General features: G+C 33.4%; 1 protein-coding gene across 1 annotated transcript; it reads left to right on the top strand.

The window, feature by feature from the left end:
* The first annotated feature begins 15,394 nt into the window (after window positions 1-15,394).
* LOC123893243 lies at window positions 15,395-22,082 on the top strand. The gene is made up of 11 exons (XM_045943178.1): window positions 15,395-15,584; window positions 19,800-19,918; window positions 20,005-20,220; window positions 20,296-20,393; window positions 20,481-20,563; window positions 20,652-20,738; window positions 20,831-20,917; window positions 21,015-21,152; window positions 21,244-21,365; window positions 21,451-21,523; window positions 21,616-22,082. Exons 6-11 carry the CDS (start codon window positions 20,661-20,663, stop codon window positions 21,736-21,738), a joined length of 621 nt encoding a protein of 206 aa, XP_045799134.1. The 5' UTR covers window positions 15,395-15,584; window positions 19,800-19,918; window positions 20,005-20,220; window positions 20,296-20,393; window positions 20,481-20,563; window positions 20,652-20,660; the 3' UTR covers window positions 21,739-22,082.
* Window positions 22,083-25,724: the final 3,642 nt, after the last annotated feature.

The following is a 25,724-nucleotide window of genomic DNA, read 5'->3' as shown; positions in this document are numbered from 1 at the left end:
TAGATCATTATTATACATCCAACCCTTATTTATTATTTTATTTTTTAAAATAAAGGAGGAAAGTTAAAGAGGTCAACCTATAAGAACATAATATAAAAGGAAGAGAGATATATAGGAGGGGGAAACAAGCAAATCTCCCCCAAGGTTAAGAAAAGCGAAAATTAGGTAGCCAAGCATAACGTTACTTTGATATGAATCGGTAGTAATTAATATTTTGTCTCATGAATAATTTATTTAGTACTCAGCTCCCTTTGACCTTATTTATAAGTAAAAGTCAACAAAAAATTTGATCTTAAATATAAGCAAAAGTAACCATATGAAACCCTATTTAATGTCATTGTTCCAAAAATACCCCTCATTAATTATTCTAGTTTTTAAGGTAACTACATAGTCCCAATGCAAATTTAATGCATTGTAATGGATAATATAGTAAATGTAACAATTTTCGTAATAGGTGTGAAACAATAGAATTTGGCTTATAAATAAGGCCGAAGGGAGTATATGATATTTATTTTGAATTTTTAGACCAAATTTTTTTAGACTTAATTGCATATTTGATCTCGTATCTTTATTTTAAGTTTCAAGTTGGTCCTTTATATTTTAAAAGTTTCAATTTGATCCCTTATATATATATATATATATATATATATATATATATTACTGATGTCAACTTAAGTTTGTTCTTTTTATTAAGTTTTGAGTTATTTTCGTTTAACTTTTTGTTAAATTTTGAGTTAATATTTTGATATGAATCGGTAGTAATTAATATTTTGTCTCATGAATAATTTATTTAGTAACTAGCTCCCTTCGGCCTGATTTATAAATTGAATAGATTAATAAATTACAAAGGTGTGTGTTCAATTGCAATCTTGAAGATTATTTTTTTGAAGAGGAGAATCTCGAAGATTATATAGTATATGTTTTATCTATGTTAACATAATTCATTTATTTTTTATTAATCATCCTAAAAAATTTGATTATAGTTTATTTTAATTTGAATTAGATTATTTTTTAAATTTTATTTCATAACCAGTGATGATCCTCGGCGGAAAATACTAATCGACCACATTCATATTTTCTAAAATATTTGAACTCGTTGAAAGTGACTCAAAAATTCTAATTAATATGGTTACAAATAACTACAATTTTAATGGGATGATCCCTACTTTAGTGCGTCGTATTCGCAACGTTTTGACTTTAAAATGGCATGTCCAATTTCGTCATACCTAGAGAGAGAACAATCGTTGTGCTGACTAGTTAGCTAACTTTAGTTTGTCTCTATATTCTTTTAATTAATTGTACTACTATAAAGACTCTACCTAGTGAGCTCTATAAGTTGATTTTTTTATGTTAGTTCTTGAACTTGCATGCCTAGAAATACCTGTTTAATTCTTTAGTTCTTGTTTGGGCCTTTGACCCTCTTTTGTTGCAAAAAATATATATATTTAAACCAAAAAGTTTCTATTGTATTTTGATGTAATTCATGTTTGTTACTTGTTTAATAAGTAACTACTTTCATAGTTAGTTAGAGGAGGTCGAGAGTTAGTTGAGAATTTGTTAGTTTGTTAAGTGTGTAACAAATTACTTGTGCCTTAAGAAATGTGCATATATACATATTTCATTGTAATCCTTTGTGAACTTTTGTGTGGAATAAAATTTTCTCTTTCTCCTATCATTCTATATTCTTCTTCTTCATCATAGTGTGTGTGAGTATTGTTTTTTTTTTCCTTCACTTTTGAGCCTACCATAGATCACAGTGTGTGTATACCAAGATTAGGCGTAATCTGCGCCTATTGATATGTGTGTGTTCTTGCATTAGTGTATGTGGTTGCGCTAATAGTTTTCAATATAAGTAAAAATCGTAAATATTGTGAGAATAATTAAGGAAGATGTCATATGATTATTATTAATAATAATAAATAATTTTTTTCTGTCAAAAAAATAGCAATAATTATTTATTTTTTTTGACAAAGTAACAATTAATAGGTTTAAATATGTTACTAATCCTACAATTGTAACACATTTTTATATCGGTTCCTGCAAGTTTTTTTGTTTGGTTTAATGCACTTTGAAATATGTTACCGATCCTACAATTGTAACCCATTTTGACATTATTAGTTCCTATAGAAGTTTTTTTTGTTGCTCAGTCCCTCATGTGAATGTGATGTTACAAGAATAATAAAAGAAGCAAAACTAATGGAGTGCCACATGTCTAAATTATTGCGTACCACGTCGCACAATAAAAAACCACTATTATTATTTGTATTAACTTAAATTGACTTTTTAACTAATTTGTTTTAATATTTCATTCTATAGTAAATTTTCACTTTTAAGTTCAACCGATATTTAATCCATATTATTTGTTGGGTTTTTGTATGATTGGCTACATTTTGCAAAAACATATTTTAAGCCAAGTGTTGAGACAAGTGTGCTGACCCCAAGTGTTGTGACAAATGTTGTGACACTTTGAAACAACACCTGACTCTGTTCTGCGCGCGCCAGCTAGATGTTATTATTTTCTACTCAATCTGTTGAAGATCTGATTGAAGAATTATTTCGTGGTTTCTTATACAACAAGGCGCACGTGATCAATGTGTTTCAGAAGGCAGCTGAACCCTAGTTCTATTTTCCAAAGGAATTATATTTTTGGAAAATATATTTTTGTGTTTCAAAAATAGAACTATTATTTTCAAAAATATATCTTGTGAAGATTGCTGCAGAAAATATAAAAGATTTATTTCAAATAAATCTTTGTGCTTCAAGAAGATTAGAAGATTTAATTTTAAAATATATTTACAACAAATATATTTATGGGAGGAATATTTGATGCAAAGAAAGATTTGGTAAAAATATATATTTTGCATCTAGAAGATTTCTTGGAGCTGAAGCATTGTGAAAAGCCCACGAGGCTGTGCTATATAAAGGGTGCTTCTAACCCTTATTATTGACCGAAACTTGAAGCTAAAATAGAATATCAAAGATGTAGTCTTTTAAGGGTTTCGTGTCTTTAAGCCACTCTCTAGGAGAGTTGGTGTAAAGTGAACCACTCGGGTTGTGAGATGGTCACTATGTCCTCACTCAGAAACCTATAGGTAATGAGTTGAGTATTGTATTTGGAGGAAGCTTTTAAGCAACTCCAAATTGTGAACTTAGTCGTTGGCTAGGTGGTGATGTTATTGAAGTGTGTCTTCATCTTTGTCAAGGAGAGTGTCTCCATTATGTTGTTATTGAAATCCTTACTGGTTGTAAGGTTGAGGGGAGTGAGACGGGGTCTCATATCTAGGAGTTCCTAGGTAGAAGTGTCATTGGGTAGGGATTAAGTGAGGAGTTGTAAACGGGGGAGTTTAGCTCCGAATTAATACTACTGATAGTGAATTTCCTCCTGGATTGGTATCCCCCAGATTAGGCTGTTAGGCTGAACTGGGTTAACAATTATGTGTGTCGTTTATGCTTTTCAGTATATGTTTTTAATGCTCTGTTTTATTGTTCTTACTGCTAAGACAAGTGTTGCGACAAGTGTCGGCACATCGTGGACAACACTTGTCTACTGTGTACCAGAATTTCAATTGGTATCAGAGCAGGCATCCTGTTCTGTATCTGGGTGAGATCCTAGGGAAGATACTTTCTGGTTATGAACAAGTAAGGAATACTGAAAAGTTGTTTGGACTTGAAGAAGTTCATATTTGTTTGAATGGTCCCTAGAAGTGGAGGATGGACTATTCATGGCACGATGTATAGCTTTGATGTTTGAGCTTCTGTATGGTTTGATTTATTTTCAAACCTATGTTAACCTGTTGCACCTGAAGTGTGGAGTTTGTGCAAAGGTCATTATGGTGTGCCTGAAGTTTGTTGAGGAGTTTTCTGGTTTGAATTCCGCTGCATACATATATGATGGGAAAACTCCTGGTGGTTTTGAGTGTGCTACACTCTGTTCTCCTCTGGTGAGGTTCAACTAACTTGTTGGAGATGCCAACGATACTTGAGGGTGATCTCAAGTCCACTCATAAAGGCACTCATATATGAGTTTGTTGAAGAGAGATCTGAACGAAGTTGTGAGCAATTTATTTTTGCTTCTAACCCTAAAAGCCAACTTCCAGTGGCTTTGATAAAGGATCTCTTGGTGTGTTCCTTGAGAAGGGGACTGATGTCGTCCCAGATGTTGCTACATCTGACCAGCAGTATGCAGAATCTTGTTGGATTTATTTTGACACTAGAAACTTATGGTTGACTTCTTGGGTGAGTTTATTTCTGATCCAAGTAAGTGGTAGTGCAGATGCGTGTTTTGCTTTTCCTGTGTAAGCTTGATAAAGGATCTATTATTATGGTACCTGAGAAGGGGACTGATGTGCTCCCAGATGTTGGTACATCTGACCTGCAGATTATGCAGAATCGTGTTGGATGACAGTTGGGCATGTAAGGTGCTTGGAATTATGCATAGGAGTGCTCAAGTTGTATGGTCAGAAGAAGCTTATCTGCCTATGTGAATCAGAATGTGGAGGTTCTGATCTTTCTTTAATAGTATGCTCTAGCAATGCATGACTATTGATTCCACTAGTAGTGGATGTAAGGGCAGCAAAATATTGTCAGATACTGAGGTCTGATAATTGTCTTTGGTTATCTACTGCAAGTCACTCGAGAAAAGGGCTGATAATCAGAATCTTAGTCAAGCTTTTAAGCAAACTAAGAAGTTTTGGAGTTTGTGAGTGACTTCACACTTATTAAGCATGACATCTTGCCTATTCAAAAGGTCATGATACAGAGTGTGGTTCTGCAAGGACAGTGATCAAGATATGTCCTTGTTAAGTAAAAGGGTTAGAGTGTTGTTCAAACATGTGTGGATGATCTGGTATTGAAGGTTAATCAACTACTGATGGTTGATCCTCTTGTGTCCCCCTGCTGTTGTTAATTGTGACTTTGGTGCTTCCACTAAGGCCACAAGTGATTGTGTTGGTGAAACTCTCAAGGAAACTATCCCTGAGACAAATGTTGTACCAAGTGTAGGTACATTTGTGGCACCTGCAACTGCCACATATTTTGATACATCTGCAGCACCTGAAACTATAATAGATCATAATGTTTCAGATATTTCTTACCAGATGAATACTACTGAGAAAGAGAATACTACAAAAGTAATTATGACTGGTAATAATTCTGCTGATCACTGTGTTGTGAACTATAAATCTGATGAGAGTATTAGGTCTTTGTTTGCTGATAAAGAACCTTCTGTTGACAAAAGTGTGGGTGATGATCCTGATGTTGTCATTGTGAATGATATAGTGGCTGGTAACAAGTCACTAGATAAGACACCTAGTGCTAATGTTGTAGGAAGAATCAGAAGTAGGGCTGGTAAAAATGTGACAACTGTCAATACACTTGTCCAGAAATCTAAATCATGAAAGGTGACAAGATTTGTTGGGAAGAAACCTTTTTACGGTCCACCAAGGACAAAGAGTAATAATGTATCTGTTACTGGGAGAAGAAAAAGAGTCTGAAAAGAAAGAACCCCCTTCTAGTAAATCAGACTTTGAAAGGGAGACAAGTGTAGCTACATTTGGTGACACATTCAGAAGAAGTGTGAAAGGAATGAAGGTCTGATGAGAACAGTGTCTGATCTAGGTGACTGTTTTGATAAGCTGGTAAGGGGATTTGTAGTGAATGTTGGTGACAATTGTGATGATCCTAAAAAACCCTGAGTATAGGCAGGTTTTTGTGAGAGGAAGGTGTGTTCACTTCTCACCCTCTATAATCAACAAATTTTTGGGAAGAAGTAATGAGGAAGTAGCTGAGCTGGAAGTCACAGATAATATTTGTAGAACAATCACTGGGAATAGGCTGAAGCAATGGCCTTGTCAAATGAAACTTTCTGCATCTCAACTATCTCCTTTATATGCAGTTCTGAATAAGATTGTTGTTGTTAATCGGGTTCCTATCACTCATTCCAGTAATGTAGCCAAAGAATTGGCTAGGTTCATTTATGTTGTTGGAACTAAGGCCAGGTTTGATTATGGTGCTTATGTCTTTTATGCCACTTTGGAACATGCTAAATCTTTTGCTCTACCCATAACATTTCCTACTTTACTGTGTGGTATTGTTCTTGACCAACATCCAAATATTCTTGTGGACACTGATGTCCCTTGTAAAAGAAAAGGAAAGCTGAATATTGAGCAAAGGCTGCTTGCAGGGACAAATGTTGCAGCAGGTGTTGGTACATCTGTCCAGCAAAAGCTGGTGCTCTCACTAGGCAGCAAATGATAACTGACTTGATTGAGTCTAGTAGAGCTCTCAGGAAACTGAAGACTGTGATGATCCTTTGAGCAAAGAATTCATGAAGGTTTTTGACATGGGTAGATGTGTTGAATTTTCACCTGATGTGATTAATAAGTTTTTGGGCAGGAGTGAAGAACCTGAAGCTGAGGTAGAGTTTTCTGACAGTGCTATAGGCTTGAGTAACTTTATCTACACTGTTGGTACCAAGACCAAATGGAATTTTGACTCTTATATTTTTCAAACTACTAAGCATGCTAAGCCTTTGGATGTGAAGATGCCAACAACATTACCAATGTGCTTTGTAGTATTATTCTTGATCAACATCCTAGTATTTTGATCAGCTCTGATGTTATCTGTAAGAGGGAATCTCCTCTCACATTGCACTATAGACTAGTTGAAGGGACAAATGTCCCACATAATGTTGCAACATCTGGCAAGAAAATTCTGGCTTCATGACAAGAAAAGAGATGATTGCTGATTTGATGAACCTATGCAAGTTGACAACCTTGGTCGAAAGAAGTATGTCTTTGTAGTTGTTGATGATTCCTCCAGATTTACTTGGGTAAATTTTATTAATATCGAATCAAATGTTGTTACTCATGTTAAAGGTTCTGTCAGTTCAAATGTTGTGGGTAGTGTTGGAACATCTGTCAGATGTACCTCTGAAACTTTCAATCTGGTATGAATGTTGCTGTTGTTGATGACATTATTGTTGAAATCGTGCATGTGTCATCTTCCAAGGTTGTTGGTTCTGACACTTTGTCATCCCTCACTAAAGTTGTGGTTGAGTCCCCCAAAGGAACCTAACATAAGTCTAATGTCATATCGGATGTTGAAACATCCTGGACCAACCAGTTAGTGTTGTTGAAACCTGTTCTGCAATCCCCCAAACTTATGCTGATATGGTTCTGAGACTCCTCAATCTAATAAGGTTGAAGATCAACTAATGGTGGTTTGGAGTATTAAGGTTTTGAATGTGGTAGAAGAAACTAATCTTGATGATCTTCCACTTGACCAAAGTTGTTGCTCAAAGTGTGACTAAAAGAGAACTAGCATGGTACGATTGTTTGGATGTGCATTCTGCTGAGAAGTATTATATGTGTTCAAATGTGTTATGATCAGATGCGATAATGCTCAGATATGTGATGATCAAAGGCGATTACTACTATGGTAAGTGATTGTTTCAGACCTGTTTCTGAAACCTCTAGTTTGATGTTCTTATGTGATGACAATATATCTATTGTTGAAGATGCTTTTGGTATATGTCTCTTGAGATTGACACTGAATAATATTCATCTGTGTTGAATAACTTGTCTGTTCTGGTACGAGATGTTGTAACATCTGTCTCAACATCGTGTTATCTCAAGTGTTCCAACATTGTGTACAACATCTGTCACCAAAATGCTAGAATGTGGTTGACTATGAGCCAAATATTGAGGATGATGTTCTGGGCATCATGTCACTTGACAGGAAGAAAGTTGACATCTCTTCTGTCCTCTTAGAGAATGTTTTATTCATTTTGAAGAAAATGTCTAGAAATAGAAACTTGTGTTTTAAAAGAGATAATGCTATGAGAAGCTGGATTTTTGGTAAGTATATTTTTAACTATGAAGCAAGCTACAACGTTTATGGTGAAGCTACCAAAAACCTTTATGGGTGTAATCTCTAAGAGTATTATGAGACAACTCTTTGAGATTGAAAGATCAGAAGCACTCCAAAGCCAAAAAGGGAGTGTCTTTGACTTCTGACTATAGATTTCTTTTGTCGGACCACATGTTCCTAACATTGCTTTCTCTGCCGGTTGGTACATGTTGTTTCCAAGAACAATGGTTTCTCATGCTCTTGTCATGTTGTGAAAACAAGGGGAAAATGTCTATTTTATGAGTGTTGACTATGGAGTTTGATGTGGTGGATATGATATGGTTCCTCCACTACTGATTTATATATGATAAGGTATGTATCCCATGGTGTTATCTTCAGTAGTAGTAGCTCTGTGCACTTTGTGGTTGATGTGATGAAGATAGTATAAGTTTATACCTTATGACTTATGATCTTCATGCTATACTGTTGGAATTTGGTCATGGTATTGTGGATGAAAGCGCGCATGTTCTCTTTCCACTACTTTTGTTCTCCGTATCATTTGTGGGCAAGGCCCTGGATTTCTAGCACCTGTGTGTGCTCTATGGTCTGTAATAACTGCACACTGATATTCTCTATGCTCTGGTACACTATGATTTCCTATGCATGATGTTTGGCTAAATTGTGGCTAAAAAGGGGGAGTAGTGTGTGTGTGTGTGACAAGTGTGTGACAAGTGTGTGGTCAGATGTTCTCACATCTGGTGACCTGACCTGTGTTTGCATGAATTGTTCGTATGCTCGCATTGAGGGGGAGTGTGAGTGATATGCATGTACTGAGGGGGAGTAGTGAATATTCTTTCTCTATCTGATGTTTGTATGCATGAATTCAGGGGGAGTGTGAGTGATATTATCTCTTGATCGCCTGAATATGTTTGATGACAAATGTTGTGCCAAGTGTTATGGCACCTGACTAGTGAGTCCACTATCTCTTATGACTGAGAATTTATTTTTCTCAGATGTTTATGGGAATTTATTTTTCCCTGTTGTTCTTATGATGTATGGATGCGCATTAAACTATTAGGAGTTTATTTCTCCTACTTAGCATCTTCTATTGGGAGTTTATTTCTCTCTTGTGTTGTTCCATGAGGCTAGTTGTGTTTGTATTCCGCTGTTGCATTGCCTCTGATGCTACTTAAATCTCCTTGAGGTAGTTTTATTGTGTGTTACTTTCTTTCCTAGTTGTGTGATCATGTTGACTCGAAGGAAAGGTAATACTGTATCTCTCTATATACTGGTCTAATATTATTTAGCCAAAATTTGCCAAAGGGGGAGATTGTTGGGTTTTTGTATGATTGGCTACATTTTGCAAAAACATATTTTAAGCCAAGTGTTGAGACAAGTGTGCTGACCCCAAGTGTTGTGACAAATGTTGTGACACTTTGAAACAACACCTGACTCTGTTCTGCGCGCGCCAGCTAGATGTTATTATTTTCTACTCAATCTGTTGAAGATCTGATTGAAGAATTATTTCGTGGTTTCTTATACAACAAGGCGCACGTGATCAATGTGTTTCAGAAGGCAGCTGAACCCTAGTTCTATTTTCCAAAGGAATTATATTTTTGGAAAATATATTTTTGTGTTTCAAAAATAGAACTATTATTTTCAAAAATATATCTTGTGAAGATTGCTGCAGAAAATATAAAAGATTTATTTCAAATAAATCTTTGTGCTTCAAGAAGATTAGAAGATTTAATTTTAAAATATATTTACAACAAATATATTTATGGGAGGAATATTTGATGCAAAGAAAGATTTGGTAAAAATATATATTTTGCATCTAGAAGATTTCTTGGAGCTGAAGCATTGTGAAAAGCCCACGAGGCTGTGCTATATAAAGGGTGCTTCTAACCCTTATTATTGACCGAAACTTGAAGCTAAAATAGAATATCAAAGATGTAGTCTTTTAAGGGTTTCGTGTCTTTAAGCCACTCTCTAGGAGAGTTGGTGTAAAGTGAACCACTCGGGTTGTGAGATGGTCACTATGTCCTCACTCAGAAACCTATAGGTAATGAGTTGAGTATTGTATTTGGAGGAAGCTTTTAAGCAACTCCAAATTGTGAACTTAGTCGTTGGCTAGGTGGTGATGTTATTGAAGTGTGTCTTCATCTTTGTCAAGGAGAGTGTCTCCATTATGTTGTTATTGAAATCCTTACTGGTTGTAAGGTTGAGGGGAGTGAGACGGGGTCTCATATCTAGGAGTTCCTAGGTAGAAGTGTCATTGGGTAGGGATTAAGTGAGGAGTTGTAAACGGGGGAGTTTAGCTCCGAATTAATACTACTGATAGTGAATTTCCTCCTGGATTGGTATCCCCCAGATTAGGCTGTTAGGCTGAACTGGGTTAACAATTATGTGTGTCGTTTATGCTTTTCAGTATATGTTTTTAATGCTCTGTTTTATTGTTCTTACTGCTAAGATAAGTGTTGCGACAAGTGTCGGCACATCGTGGACAACACTTGTCTACTGTGTACCAGAATTTCATTATTGATCAGATATATTAATAGTTGGATAAACTTTAACAAGTGAAAATTGGAGAGGATCTAAATTTTATATATATATATATATATATATATATATATATATATATGAGACCTAAGATTGAGAGTATTATATATTGAGTACAAATACAAACAAACACGTTATTATTCTTATATATATATATATATATATATATATATATGGGGTTTTCTAACTTAGACCCTAGTTAGGTCTAAGTTAGCAAGGTGCACCTTTTGAGTTGGACCAAAATACTCATTCTTTTAATTTTTGAAAGAATAGAGCAACAGGGGCATTTCTGTAATTTTACATAAAAAAAAAAATAACATCACGCGCCCCACCTTCTTAAACAATTAATAGACGTGGATCCAGTGTCGCGCGCGTACGGAAGGACCATGGTTACAGACCGTTGATTTCAATCAGACAGCCAAGATGTGATCTCATTAAGACTGTCTGATCAATCAGACAGCCCAGATCATCCTGATCTATCAGATCATCCTGTCTGCGTCACACTAGATTATAAGCTGGAGAGAGAAAATTTTGCTTTTGAAAAAGGCAGCCACGTGTCAGCATATGAATGGGTCTGCGTGATTTTTTTCATTTTATACTTTAAACTCGATTATTTCGTCGTAAATTAATTTTTTATTTTTTAATTTTTATACCAAAATTCATAATTTTTTTTTCTCTACAAATAGAGACTTGGTTTGTTTGATTTGGACACCGAAAAAAAAACGCAATTTTTCACTACTTTAAACTCGATTATTTCGTCGTAAATTAATTTTTTATTTTTTATTTTTTATACCAAAATTCATAATTTTTTTTTCCCTACAAATAGAGACTTGGTTCGTTTGATTTGGACACCGAAATCCTTCTGAAACCATTTATATGGTAGAATGGTTTCAGAGAGTTGTAATCTGAAACCATTTTGCTGGTAGAATGGTTTCAGTAAGTTGATTACTAGTTATTTGCTTCTGAAACCATTTAGCTTGTAGAATGGTTGCACATAGTTGTATTCTGAAACCATTTTACTGGTAGAATGGTTTCAGTGAGTAATTTATTAATTGTGTTTGCTTCTGAAACCATTTATCTGGTAGAATGGTTTCAGAGAGTTGTAATCTGAAACCATTTTGCTGGTAAAATGGTTTCAGTAAGTTGATTATTAGTTATTTGCTTCTGAAACCATTTAGCTTGTAGAATGGATGCACATAGTTGTATTCTGAAACCATTTTACTGGTAGAATGGTTTCAGTGAGTAATTTATTAATTGTGTTTGCTTCTGAAACCATTTATCTGGTACAATGGTTTCAGAGAGTTGTAATCTGAAACCATTTTGCTGGTAGAATGGTTTCAGTAAGTTGATTATTAGTTATTTGCTTCTGAAACCATTTAGCTTGTAGAATGGTTGCACATAGTTGTATTCTGAAACCATTTTACTGGTAGAATGGTTTCAGTGAGTAATTTATTAATTGTGTTTGCTTCTGAAACCATTTATCTGGTAGAATGGTTTCAGAGAGTTGTAATCTGAAACCATTTTGCTGGTAAAATGGTTTCAGTAAGTTGATTATTAGTTATTTGATGAGATTAAGGTAGTGAAAAATTGGGTTTTTTTTTTCTGTGTCCAAATCAAACGAACCAAGTCTCTATTTGTAGAGAAAAAAAAATTATGAATTTTGGTATAAAAAATAAAAAATAAAAAATTAATTTACGACGAAATAATCGAGTTTAAAGTAGTGAAAAATTGCGTTTTTTTTTCGGTGTCCAAATCAAACAAACCAAGTCTCTATTTGTAGAGAAAAAAAAATTATGAATTTTGGTATAAAAATTAAAAAATAAAAAATTAATTTACGACGAAATAATCGAGTTTAAAGTATAAAATGAAAAAAATCACGCAGACCCAATAATAGCGTGACACGTGGCTGCCTTTTTCAAAAGCAAAGTTTCTCTCTCCTCCCATCCTTCCACCCACGCGCGCCTGTCGGCGCGTGTGGTGCACGCGCGTGAATTTTGTCCTGTAATCGCGTGACACGTGTCCTGGGGGGGGAAAAAGAAGTGGGGGGCGCGTGTAAAATTGCAGAAAATTACAGAAATGCCCCTGTTGCTCTATTCTTCCAAAAAATTAAAAAATGGGTATTTTTGTCCAACTCAAAAGGTGCACCTTGCTAATTTAGACCCAACTGGGTCTAAATTAGCAGCCCCCTATATATATATATATATATATATATATATATATATATATATATATATATATAACCTTGAGAGATAAAATCATATTTACTTCAAAATGTCAACTTTAAATTATATAGCCATATTGTTTGCAATTATATATATATATATATATATGAGACCTAAGATTGAGAGTATTATATATTGAGTACAAATACAAACAAACACGTTATTATTCTTATATATATATATATATATATATATATATATATATATATATATATATATATATATATATAACCTTGAGAGATAAAATCATATTTACTTCAAAATGTCAACTTTAAATTATATAGCCATATTGTTTGCAATTATCCTTTCGTATAGCTTATGTGATGCAGCACCTTATGTTACAATTAACATCCGCGTGGATAATTTATCAGGTGGTGTACAACTTACATGTTTGAGTGGGGGTGGTATTATTGGTCACCTACAACCAAATAAATTCTACCATTTTACATATCCTTCTGATAAATCTGAAATTTGTAATGCAAATTGGCATGGTTTACAAGTTAATTTCCCTGCATATGATCCTAAAATTGACCGAGGTCATTTCATGATATATTGGAAGGCAGAACAAGATGGGGTATATCGAAGTTATGATAATAAGAATTTTGTGAAAAAGGGTCATTGGAAATAATGTTATTTGTGCAATAGTTTTTCATTGGGCTTGAGTACTTTTTTATTTTGATTATGCTTGTGATCCCAAATGCATGAGTAGCAAAAAAAATAATCATATCATATTATTATCTGTCAAAAGAAAAATTATATCATATATAAAGAATCATGCTAATTTTAAATAAATTTTGTATTGAATATAACATTTTTTATATTTTTGAAAAGTTGATTGGAGAAGTTTTAAGATAATTTTACTAGTAGGTGATTCGCTATCGAAGAGAATCAAAGGCTGGATCAAGAAAAGGGGGTACTACGAGCCCTCTGCCCCACGCATCTAACTAGCTCACGTGGTTCATCGGTTTCACTAGTTAACATTTTTTTTATATAAATAAATGCACATGCACCTAGCTAATAAATTGTATAGATGGTTATATTTAAAGACAAACGTAGCTAATAAATTGTATAGATGGTTATATTTAAAGACAAACGTAGCTAATAAATTGTATTGATGGTTATATTTAAAGAAAAAAAAAATGAAAATTCTCCAATAAACTTATAATTAGGGACGGAACGACTAACATGGGCCATGAGCTTAAAAATTTATATGGCAAGCATGGTTTTTGATTTGTGATAGCCTACGACTTAATTTGATGATGTCCAGGACATTTATTTGTAGGGAGTTAGTTTTGTCGCTCTACTGGTTACTTAACACTCGCTACTTAAATAGCGGATGGTATTTTTCCCCAAAATTTCTGATTTTATAACATCTGCTACTTAAGTAGCGGATGTATATAAATAGGACTTGCAAGTATAACCAGTAGGGTGACAAAAGTAACTCCTGGGGTGATAATTTAGTCCGTCAATTTATCGTCTACCCAATAGGGAAATGAAACAAACGTTGAGGCATAACAATTCTCCTCAAAATTTTGTTGTGATATGTCAAACATGTGTTGAAGTTTTATATCGGATGAAATAGATAATGCTTCTTTTTTAAAGGATGAAAGAGTTGAAGTTAAACAACATATAAATGAGATGACTCATAAATTTAATGTCTTAAAGTTTTGGGATGTAGAAATTGTATCCTACTTTATTTATGTGATTAATTTTAGCCCAATATGATGATTTAATCCGGTAAAACTTATGTCCCGTGAGTTTAGTTCAGTTAGCATAGATATTACATTAAATTTATCTAAAATTAAACCAAAAAAAAATGATTTAGCCATATGTTAAGAATGGCTAAAAGAGAATAAGAACCTTCGTTGGAGTACTTCCTTAAATTTATCTAAAATTAAACCAAAAAAACAAATTATATAATGTTTGTAAATTAACTAGTAATAGACCCGTGCTATCGCACGGTTCATAACGTTACGCCGATAATTTTTTAAGTTAAACTTTGCTAATTAAAATTGAAAACAAAAAAAAAAGAATTTATTTAATCAGTATTATAAGTCAGTAGTGTAATTTGTCTCATGTATGATACTTATTTTAGATACCATGTATGATAGTTATTTAATAAATTGAGTTAATTAAAAAAAAGTGAAAAAAATAATAGAAACTTATCCCGGATAAGATAGTTTTTTGAAATTTATATAAGTTAGAACTTATCCCGCATAAAATATGTTTTTTGAAATTTTTATAATTTAAAATTTGTCTCGCGTATGATAATTATTTCGAAATTTTTATCAGTTATAATTCCGGTATATGATAATTAATTTGAAATTTATATAAGTTAGAGCTTATCCCTTATAAAATAGTTTTTTTAAAAAAAAAAATTATAATTTAGAACTTGTCTCATGTATGTTAATTATTTTTCAAAAAAATTTATTAGTTAGAATTTGGGGTGCCCCTAATATGGTCCCCAAAATAAAAGGTCCACCTGTGGTCCTTTAGTTTTGACCTGCAACTACAGGTTACACCTTTTTTGGCTTTTCTTTTTTTATTTATTTTTATTTCATTCAACTTTATCTTCTTATTTGTATATCTTTTGTTTTTACATTTATGCCCTTAACTCAAATCTACCCATTAGATATATTTCACGCTTCACACCATGCCATATGTCAACGTTTATTGATTAAAACACAGAAAATTAAAAACGATCTTCTTCTTCATAACCAAAAGTAACAGAGCTTCTCTTTGAAGCCTCAGTCGCCAACCTCTTTCATACCCACTCAACAAAAGTCACAAACCACCGTCGCCATTTGAATCTAACTACTGCAACCGGTTTGAACGAGATGGTGGTAACTGATATGGCTATAGATCTAACCACCTCAAATATTGAAAAAGCTTCTTCTACATAATTTCACCGCGTTTCACCGCCAACGTTTGCATAATTTCGTCGCTTTCTAACAAGTGAGTATTTCCATCTTGTTTTTCATTCAAACAATGTTAATTTTACAATTGGTTTATTGGGCGCATGGCCAAAGGCCCCTGTCTCTTGTATGAAAGGCGGTGGAACCCCGGTGATGGTTCGAGTGTTTGCTTCCGCTTATGTTATAGCTCGCTGCAGGATTGTTTTTGCTGCTGCTTTCTGTTTTGTCCTCTGTGTTGTAGTTTTCTGTTCTTAGATGGAATGTTGTTTGGTTGTTGAGTTTGGCCTTTTTTTGTGTTTTGGATTTGGGTGATCGGTCCCTCCCTCTGTACTGGTTTACTAAACCTTTAACACCCCTTGTGTTGTGGTTTATGATATAATTATATTTTCTTTTTGCCTTAAAAAAATGTTAATTTTACAATAATTTTGGGTAGCTGTGGTTTGGGTTTTGCATCTTCATAATTGAAATTTATTTTTTTAATTGTTTCCATCTTCATAGTTTACGTTGTGATTTTTAATAATTTTGGTTTTTTTTTTTTTAAATTATTTTTAACCATGAGTGAATCAATATTGTTTATGTTAATTGTGTTTTGAAGGATTTCAATTTATCTGACAACTCATTGTTGTTGTTGCTGCAGGATTTCATGAAAGGTGAAAATCGATTTGAAGGATATAATGTAGGGATTTCTGTAAATGGGTTAGAAGATATGGGTGGTGTTAATTTCAAGATGATAACTGAAGATGATATGAAGAAGTACCATTTTCCAAACCTTGAGGTGGCTTTTACATTCTATAATTGGTATGCTAGAATGAATGGATTTTCTGCCCGCAAAAGCAAGGTTAGAAGAAATAAGCATAAAGAAGTTGTGCAGCAAAATTTTGTTTGCTACAGACAAGGGTTTAGAGAAGATAGGTTTCAGAATAATAAAATTCGTAAACGTGAAGCTAGAGCAGACACACGTTGCAGATGTGAGGCTAATTGTGTTGTGCACGTTGATAATCACAATCAACGCTGGTATATTAGGTACATTAACAACGACATGAATGCACGACTGCATGAATGCACGAAAAAACAAATTCATGGAATCCACGACCGTGGTCAATGGACACATGCATATACAGTATATTCTGCTTAGGAAACCGACATGTCACACTCACTAGTAATTATAGCCAAACTTCATATTTGTCTTATGCCACTAAAACCTTTTTTATTTTCATTTTTTTATTTATAATGCATTGGAACATTAAATCTTTTAATTAACACACTAGAATCTTTTAATTAACATTAAATCTTTCATTACTCTAATCAAAGAGTTATTAAGAAGCACTCGTACGTTGGATATTAACTTAATAAATGACATAGATTTCTAAATTACCGATTAGGAGACGATGAATAGTTTTCAAATACTAAAAACTAGTTTCATGACTCTAATCAAAGAGTAAGAGGCACACAGACGTTAGATCTTAACCTAAAAATGACATAGACTTCTAAATTGTCGATTAGGAGACGATGAATAGTTTTCGAATACTATAAACTAGTTTCATGACTCTAATCAAAGAGTAAGAGGCACTCGGACGTTAGATCTTAACCTAAAAATGACATAGACTTCTAAATTGTCGATTACGAGACGATGAATAGTTTTCGAATACTAAAAACTAGTTTCATGATTCTAATCAAAGAGTAAGAAGCACTCGGACGTTAGATCTTAACCTAAAAATGACATAGACTTCTAAATTGTCGATTAAGAGACGATGAATAGTTTTCGAATACTAAAAACTAGTTTCATGACTCTAATCAAAGAGTAAGAGGCACACGGACGTTAGATCTTAACTTAAAAATGACATAGACTTCTAAATTGTCGATTAGGAGAGACGATGAATAGTTTTCGAATACTATAAACTAGTTTCATGACTCTAATCAAAGAGTAAGAGGCACTCGAACGTTAGATCTTAACCTAAAAATGACATAGACTTCTAAATTGTCGATTACGAGACGATGAATAGTTTTCGAATACTAAAAACTAGTTTCATGACTCTAATCAAAGAGTAAGAGGCACACGGACGTTAGATCTTAACCTAAAAATGACATAGACTTCTAAATTGTCGATTAGGAGACGATGAATAGTTTTCGAATACTATAAACTAGTTTCATGACTCTAATCAAAGAGTAAGAGGCACTCGGACGTTAGATCTTAACCTAAAAATGACATAGACTTCTAAATTGTCGATTACGAGACGATGAATAGTTTTCGAATACTAAAAACTAGTTTCATGATTCTAATCAAAGAGTAAGAAGCACTCGGACGTTAGATCTTAACCTAAAAATGACATAGACTTCTAAATTGTCGATTAAGAGACGATGAATAGTTTTCGAATACTAAAAACTAGTTTCACGACTCTATCAAAGAGTAAGAAGCACTCGAACGTTAGATCTTAACCTAAAAATGACATAGACTTCTAAATTGTCGATTAGGAGACGATGAATAGTTTTCGAATACTAAAAACTAGTTTCATGACTCTAATCAAAGAGTAAGAAGCACTCGGAGGTTAGATCTTAACCTAAAAATGACATAGACTTCTAAATTGTCGATTACAAGACGATGAATAGTTTTCGAATACTAAAAACTAGTTTCATGACTCTAATCAAAGAGTAAGAGGCACACAGACGTTAGATCTTAACCTAAAAATGACATAGACTTCTAAATTGTCGATTAGGAGACGATGAATAGTTTTCGAATACTATAAACTAGTTTCATGACTCTAATCAAAGAGTAAGAGGCACTCGGACGCTAGATCTTAACCTAAAAATGACATAGACTTCTAAATTGTCGATTACGAGATGATGAATAGTTTTCGAATACTAAAATCTAGTCCTTTGTTAACTTTATATTTATGCATCCTTTGGTACCGTTAAATGAATGTGTGACATGTAATTAATCTGCATGGTTAAAGTAAGATTTATATATTGGTGGGCATGTAACAATGTTCTTGCATGTCATTGCATCTCATTGGACATCGGACAGCTGTGAGCCTCATGTTTTAATATAGGACAACTCCGCAAATTGTCTATTTAGTTGAATTTTAACTACCTGTTACAATTTAATTTCCTAAAAGAAGTATATTGTTACAATTTGTGGGATTAATCTTAAGTAAAAACTATCCACTTCTTTGTTTTATCATATGTCAACATTATTGATCAAATACATAGATCAAAATGGTAACTGTTTCTATAGCCTTTCAACCTTGTATCACATGTGACATACAAAAGGAGTTAAGCATACAAGTAGAAAATATTATACTGCATCATTCAATGTATTCCCTATGTTATCAAGGATCATGTCAAATAACACTGCATCGTTTTCAATGTATTTAAAAATATAAAATTGTAAATAATAACAAAATAAAATAAAAAATAAAAAAATAGCTAGCCAATATTATTTTTGCCTATATATAACAACATTATTAGTCTTAACACAACATCTGAAATTCATTTGTGTATTTGAAAAATGGGAGGAAGTGCTGGAGAATCCTTTTCCAATGGTGACTCAACTGAGGTGCCTTTGAACAATGAGACAGATGTCAATGACAAGTTAGGGAGTCCAGAACTTCAAGCTGAAGAGGTAATTGCCAAATCTTTCAAATCATATTCTACTTTTAAATGTAAACATTTGTGTCCTTGTTGTTCTGATCTTTATATTCAAGCAGGACATTCAACAAGTAACAATGGATGAAATAGCTTCAAATATGGTTTGTATTTGCACCAGCTTTAGGAGCTTAGTGGACCTTGTTCAGGTAACTTCCAAGGACTTATTAAAAAAAACAAAGTATACATTAGTTATTGTATTTGCAAATACATATATTGATATATTGATTATTTAACATGATTGTGCAGAAACAAGGTGAGATGATGGAGGAGCACGCATCAAATGTCAAAAGAATGAGTTCAATTCTTGGTCGAACAATAGACAAGATGGGGGATAACGAGAGTAGAACAAATGAAATGGTTGGCATGTGCACTGAAATACTGAGGATAGTCAATAACATTGAGAATATGTTCGCTAAGTCTCCACCATCTAATACCAACAAGTTCACTAAGTCTCCACCATCTAATACCAACAAGTCTCGCACTAACCGTACACCAGTTCACTACATTGACGATGCATATGCATCAAAGGATGACATATCAAACATTGTACTTTTCATTTCTTCTGACGAAGATGAGGATCAGAACATACCTAAGAGAACACGTACACAAGTTGAAACCGTTGATCCCTACAAAACTTCTGGTTCTGCTGCTAAGAAATCAATTGCAAAAACCTGTAGTGGTGGAAAAAAGGAAACTAAGTCAACTGAACGTGCAGGAACTGAATCAAAGGTTTGAAATGTGCATAACATGTTAGTTATTTGTTTCAAATTCTTCTATGTTGGGTTGTTATTAACTTTTAATTTCCACAATGATAGATGAAACAAAAAATCACAAACTCAAACGAGGAATGCATGGTTGGAAGGAAGCTGTCGTTTGTGCGTTCATCTAACTTCAACACATTAAAGGTTCCTAAGACTGAGAAAATGACTGATTTATGTCCTCCAAAAAATGTGACAACCAAGCTGAACCAAGCTACACCTCTGTGCTCAAACTTCAATGGTGTCAATAATACAGGCACAATTTTCTCAAAGGTAAAAAATAAAATGAATTACTTATTATTGTAATTTTTGTATTGTAGCTGATAAGTAGTATACTTCTTAATGCAGTTCATCAAGACAAAGTTTCCTCTATCTCCAGAAATGAATCTAACAACTGAACAAGCTCACATTTCAGCCTACGTATTTCATCCATTTAATAATCCAGAGTAATTGTTTATCAAGCTAATCATACTTATAATATACACTTATTATTTATTTGTGAAGTGATTTGACATTAGTATTGATCAACTCAGGGAACCTTTGTTCAAAGTTGGAGACTTTGAAGGAGTAAGGAAAGATTTTCAATCTGTGTCCATATGTTACTGTTGATGAAAGGGTAATCTATTAAACTATCTATATTGTTACATTTTACATGATATTAGTCTTCAAAGGTCTATTAATCTTTTTTCTATGTGTTCTTTTAGATTGTGCACATGATGGCTATGGCAATCAACTGGAATCAGAAACAAATGTCATCACCAACAAAATGGGCACTCCCACCAGCCTTTATGGTATATATATTATCTAAATTGAATACTACAATGAACATTTACAAAAATTCTAATAGAAGATAACTGAATCATGCATGTGATTAATTTGTTAGCGTGCTGTCAAAATGGGGAATTCAATAGAAGAACTTGTCAGTGAGTTTGCAGAGTACTGGATGCCACCTTTTGAAAATCTCTCCCATGTATGATAATCTCTCCAAATAGCGTGCTTAATTTATTTTAGATTACTATTTAATAGAATTATTTATAAAACTCTTTAATACTGAATAAATTATGCAGATATATGTACCAATAGAAGATTGTTGCGGCTTGTGGTACCTCATGATTGCATCCATTGCAGATAAGCAGTTGTTCCACATGGATCCATACTTTGAAAAGCAGAATGTCGATCCTCGCCAAGAGATTATTGCAAATATGGTATTTCTTCATTTGCCATACTATATAATCAACATAATCATATTAAAACATATACTATGTCTAATTTTATATTGTAAACGACAACATGCAGTGGCAGGCAATAGCACAGATGTCTCAATCTCCTAATTTCCCAGCTAACTTTCTTGCTGACAAATTCAACGAGGATATGTGGACTGTTTCTGATCCATTTGGTCACTTGGGGATTGGTTTTTGGTACAAATTTTAAACTAATTCTTTTCATTTTATAACTACATTTTCAACTAATTCTATTAAACACATTATAACATTTGAATAACAGCCAACATACAGCTGTTTATGTTTTGGACTGGATGGACAGCGAAAAACCAATGCATACCAATGCTTCTTTTGGGGTGAGTTCTAATTAATTAATAAGATATGACACTTATTTTACAAATCTGTTAGCATTGACAATAACCTAACTGAAAATATATCTTCACTGTAGCATAAGGAAGAAGTCAAAAGGATGAGCTTGGCTATGAAACTACTGCTTGGTGAACACAATTCTCTGAAAAGCAAGCTGCAATATGATTCTGCACAAGCTTGGAGTACCAAACGATATGCCTAGATGGAAAGTTTGTCTATTGCTTCATGTGGATCTAGTGTCTTGTCATTTAGTGTTTTGTCATTTATGTTTAATGTAATGTGGATTTAGTTTGTCTAGTTGGTTTGATGCAATGTGTTGGGTTTAGCGCCCCTATTTTGTCTAGTTAGTTTTTTTAGTTGGTTTGAATCAATGCTTGGGGTTTAGTGCACCTATTTTGAAGTATCACTCAATGGTGTGGTTTCATAGTGGACTGTATTCAATGGATGTATTTTGTGCATCAACTGTAACCTAGGGTGGACTATGTTAACCACACTTTTTGTATGAAGTGAATGCAATATATAAGATATCCACACTGTGACTTTATTTATCAGAATGTATTTGTTTTATTACATTATACATAATCAGATTGCAATTCATGATAACTTCCTATCTACACATAAAATAGTGGGAATGCTACCTGTAGATGAATGCTACCTGTAGCGAAAGACATTACTTTCTATGTCCATCGTAATTATTGAAGTGTATCCATGGATGTTGAATGTGCGCCTAACTTCAAATGCGACCTGTATAATTGGATTTCATTAAATTCAATTTTTGATTTTCATGGAGACAACATAGTGAATACAATGATTTTATTATGCAGACAATATAAGCAACAGTCATAGCATTTCAACATGCACATTTCAATATTATCTAAGCAAATCTATCAACATTGAAAATTGTACAACATACTAGTAAACCAGCAACAATGAATTACGTTAGCAACTCATGACTAAATCCCACCACTTAATTATATAGGAGCAGTGCTTAAAAAAACAAGAAAAACCAGAGAGAATTGAAAATTTCGACAAAACACCAACACACTTTGAGCTTGGATTTGTTGAACATCTTAAAAACATTGAAAAAAAAAAAGAATAAAACCACCAATTCCTAACTTAGAATGTTCTATTTCTCAATGTTTTTTTCATCTCTTATAAAAAAAAATCACTTTTAAAAATCTCATTTTGGACTCCTAACCTTATCATATCAATATACAGTTCTTTCAAACAAAAAACTCCAATCGAGAAAAGTAGGCCTTGTTGAGCGTAATTGAAAGAGACTTTAGCATGCCTTGAATTCGGTTTGGTTCTTCATAGAATCATAGTAATCTAGTGAAGGACCATAAACAATTGATTTCTAAGAAATTGACACAACAATCAGCTATACTATTAAAATTGAAAACATATATCAACAGTTAATCAGATGTGACCACCACTTAGATTTGAATTAAATATTCAATTGATTGAGAAATTTTGAAACTGAGATGATTTTAGTATTTAAGGTCTCATTGAAAATTAAATATGACGACTTTCTGCAAAATTGGGAACCTAAAATTTCTCAAAGGATGAATGTATGAAGAAAGAAAAAGATAATGAAGTTCATTGCATCTAATAAACCTTGCAACCTATCGTCGTCCAGCACACAACCGCCGTCATCCCGCACGCCACCGTCGTACTGCATCTCTGCCGTCATCCCGCACGCCACCGTCGTGTTACTGCCGCCCTTCAAAGAGTGAAATTTGGTAGGTTGGTGGTGGTCGGTGGCGGCGCCATATATGCTGTGGTTGAAGAAGTTCACCATGGCTTCAAAGAACAAGCTTATTTTGTTATGCAGAGAAGATCTCTGTGCTTACTTTTTTGTGTTTTAATTTTTCTGAAAACTTTGACATTTTACATGGTGTGAAGCGTGAGATTAGAGCTGTAAAAAGGGCCTTAAGGGGCCGGCCCTTTAAGGGGCGGACTCACTTATTCCTGATTATTAATTTTATTTAAATTTTAAACACAGTTTTTTTAGGGTGCCGATCGTGGACAGTGCTGATTGAAAAAAAAGAGAATAAGTTCTCGACACTAGAAAAATTGTTTAAAATTTAAATAAAATTAATAATCAGAAATAAGTGGGTCCGCCCCTTAAAGGGCCGGCCCCTTAAGGCCCTTTTTACAGCTCTACGTGAGATACATCTAACGGATAGATTTGAGCCAGGGCATAAACGTAAGAACACATGTAACAAGATAAAGTTGAATGAAATAATACAAAATAAAAAGGAAAAGCCAAAAAAGGTGTAACCTGTATTTGCAGGTCAAAATTAAAGGATCACCGGTGGACCTTTTTTTTTAGGGACCATATTAGGGGCACCCTAGAATTTGACCCGTTAATTAATTTGAAATTTATATAAGTTAGAACTTATCCCGTATAAAATAGAAAAATTTTATTCAGTTATAATTTGTCCGGTATATGATACTCCCGTATAAAATTTATATAAGTCAGAACTTATCCCATATAAAATAGTTTTTTCAAAAAATTTATAATTTAGAACTTGTCTCCCGTATGATAATTATTTTTATAAGTTAGAATTTGTCTCGTATATGATAAATAATTTGAATTTTATATTGGTTAAAACTTATCTCGTATATAGCTTTTACAAATTTAAAAAATAAAGAAAAAAAGTAACTAGAATAACTTGTTGTAAGTAGTATCAATGTTGAAATTAGTTTTTAGTTGAAATTTGTAAAAGATATTTGATTACAAAGATTGAAAATGTTGATTGCTCGTGTTTAAGGATTAGAAAATTGAAGTTGAAGATGAGTAAAGGCATCTCCAATGCAGATTGCTTAATGCATAGGTGGAGGTATAAGTTCTCTCTCTCAATTTTTTCAGCATTGGAGCATGTACAGCTGACGTTCTTGATTGCTTAAATTTCTTGTCAGTTGCTTATCAATAAAATACAATAAACTTTGTTTTTGTCGAAGAAAATAGAAACACAAAAATGGAGAAGGAGAGAGAGAAACACATATCCAGCATCTCCAACATCATTGCATCTTCAACATCGCCAGATCTCCAACATCGATTGTGAGACAGGTCTGATTCAATGGGAAAAGAGAGTTTGAGTATTTAATTTTACTCTTAAAGAGATCAATTGAAGGATATAGAGGACAGTTGGAGGTTATTTGAAGAGTGTTTGAGAAATTTATTGAAGAATGAGAGCTTTTTTTTGTTACAAAAGAAGGAGAGTGTTGTTATCTCTATGTAATGTTGAACAAAGAATAGAGAATAATTGAGAGTAATTGAAAAAGGAGTGTTGTTGTTATCTTTGTGTGTGGATGTTTCACTTCACCAAAGATTTTTCTGGAAGAAAAAAAATGTGTGGATGGAGAGCGTGTTTCAACTTTTACGTTTACCAAGTGGTTTTTTTTTTTTATAAAAAGTTGCATCCAAGATTGAATTGAATGTATTCAATGAAACTTGAATTAATATTTAAATTTTAATAAAAATAAGTGAAAATAAGAAATATAAATTAGTGGGGTCAAATATGGGTTGCTTATTGAAATTGTCATTGGAGTAAAATTGAATAAAATTGCTTGTGAATTGCTTATGTCCTATGTGGCAATTTGGGCCCACAAAAAGCAACTCAAACAACCATGTTAAGTTCCTCCATTGTTAATGCTCTAAGAAGTTACCAAAATCAAGTTCTTATTTTGTTTTCTTATATCTTTTTTGACCCGCATCCTTGTTTGATTTTCAAATTTCCTGAAAGAAAAATAAAATGATCGTATTAGACAAAGAAGATGAAGATGAGATTTATTCAAAAATGCATATTAGAAAAAGAAAAAAAGGAGCAATAATGCATATATGAAATGTGAGAGAAAGAAAGAGGAAAGTGAAGTGTGAGATGAAAAATGTGAGGATGATATAGAATTTTCCGAAAATGAAAGAGAGGGAAAAAAATTGAATTTTGAATTTGAAATAAAGTCGAACTGTCATTTTCATCTATTTGTTCACATTGTATTTTCTTAGGAACTGAATCTTTTCTTTTTAATTGAATTGGAGTCGTTTTGTTATATTGCTCAGTTCAAAAAGTGTTCAAAAAGTAACTTTCACTCTCACAACCAAGGTTGTCAGAACCGGACCGGTCATCGAACCGACGAGCTCACCGGTTCAAGGTTCAACTGGTCGGACCGGGGTCGGATCGT

This window comes from Trifolium pratense, linkage group LG6 (genome assembly GCF_020283565.1).
Source record: "Trifolium pratense cultivar HEN17-A07 linkage group LG6, ARS_RC_1.1, whole genome shotgun sequence".
NCBI lineage: Eukaryota > Viridiplantae > Streptophyta > Magnoliopsida > Fabales > Fabaceae > Trifolium > Trifolium pratense.
This window is presented reverse-complemented; position numbering and strand designations above follow the sequence as displayed.

Coding starts and splice junctions, on each gene's coding strand:
- LOC123893243 (XM_045943178.1), top strand. CDS start 20,661: ATGATGGCTATGGCAATCAACTGGAATCAGAAACAAATGTCATCACCA. Junction 20,918..21,014: donor CTTTTGAAAATCTCTCCCAT/GTATGATAATCT, acceptor TAAATTATGCAG/ATATATGTACCAATAGAAGA. Junction 21,153..21,243: donor AAGAGATTATTGCAAATATG/GTATTTCTTCAT, acceptor GACAACATGCAG/TGGCAGGCAATAGCACAGAT.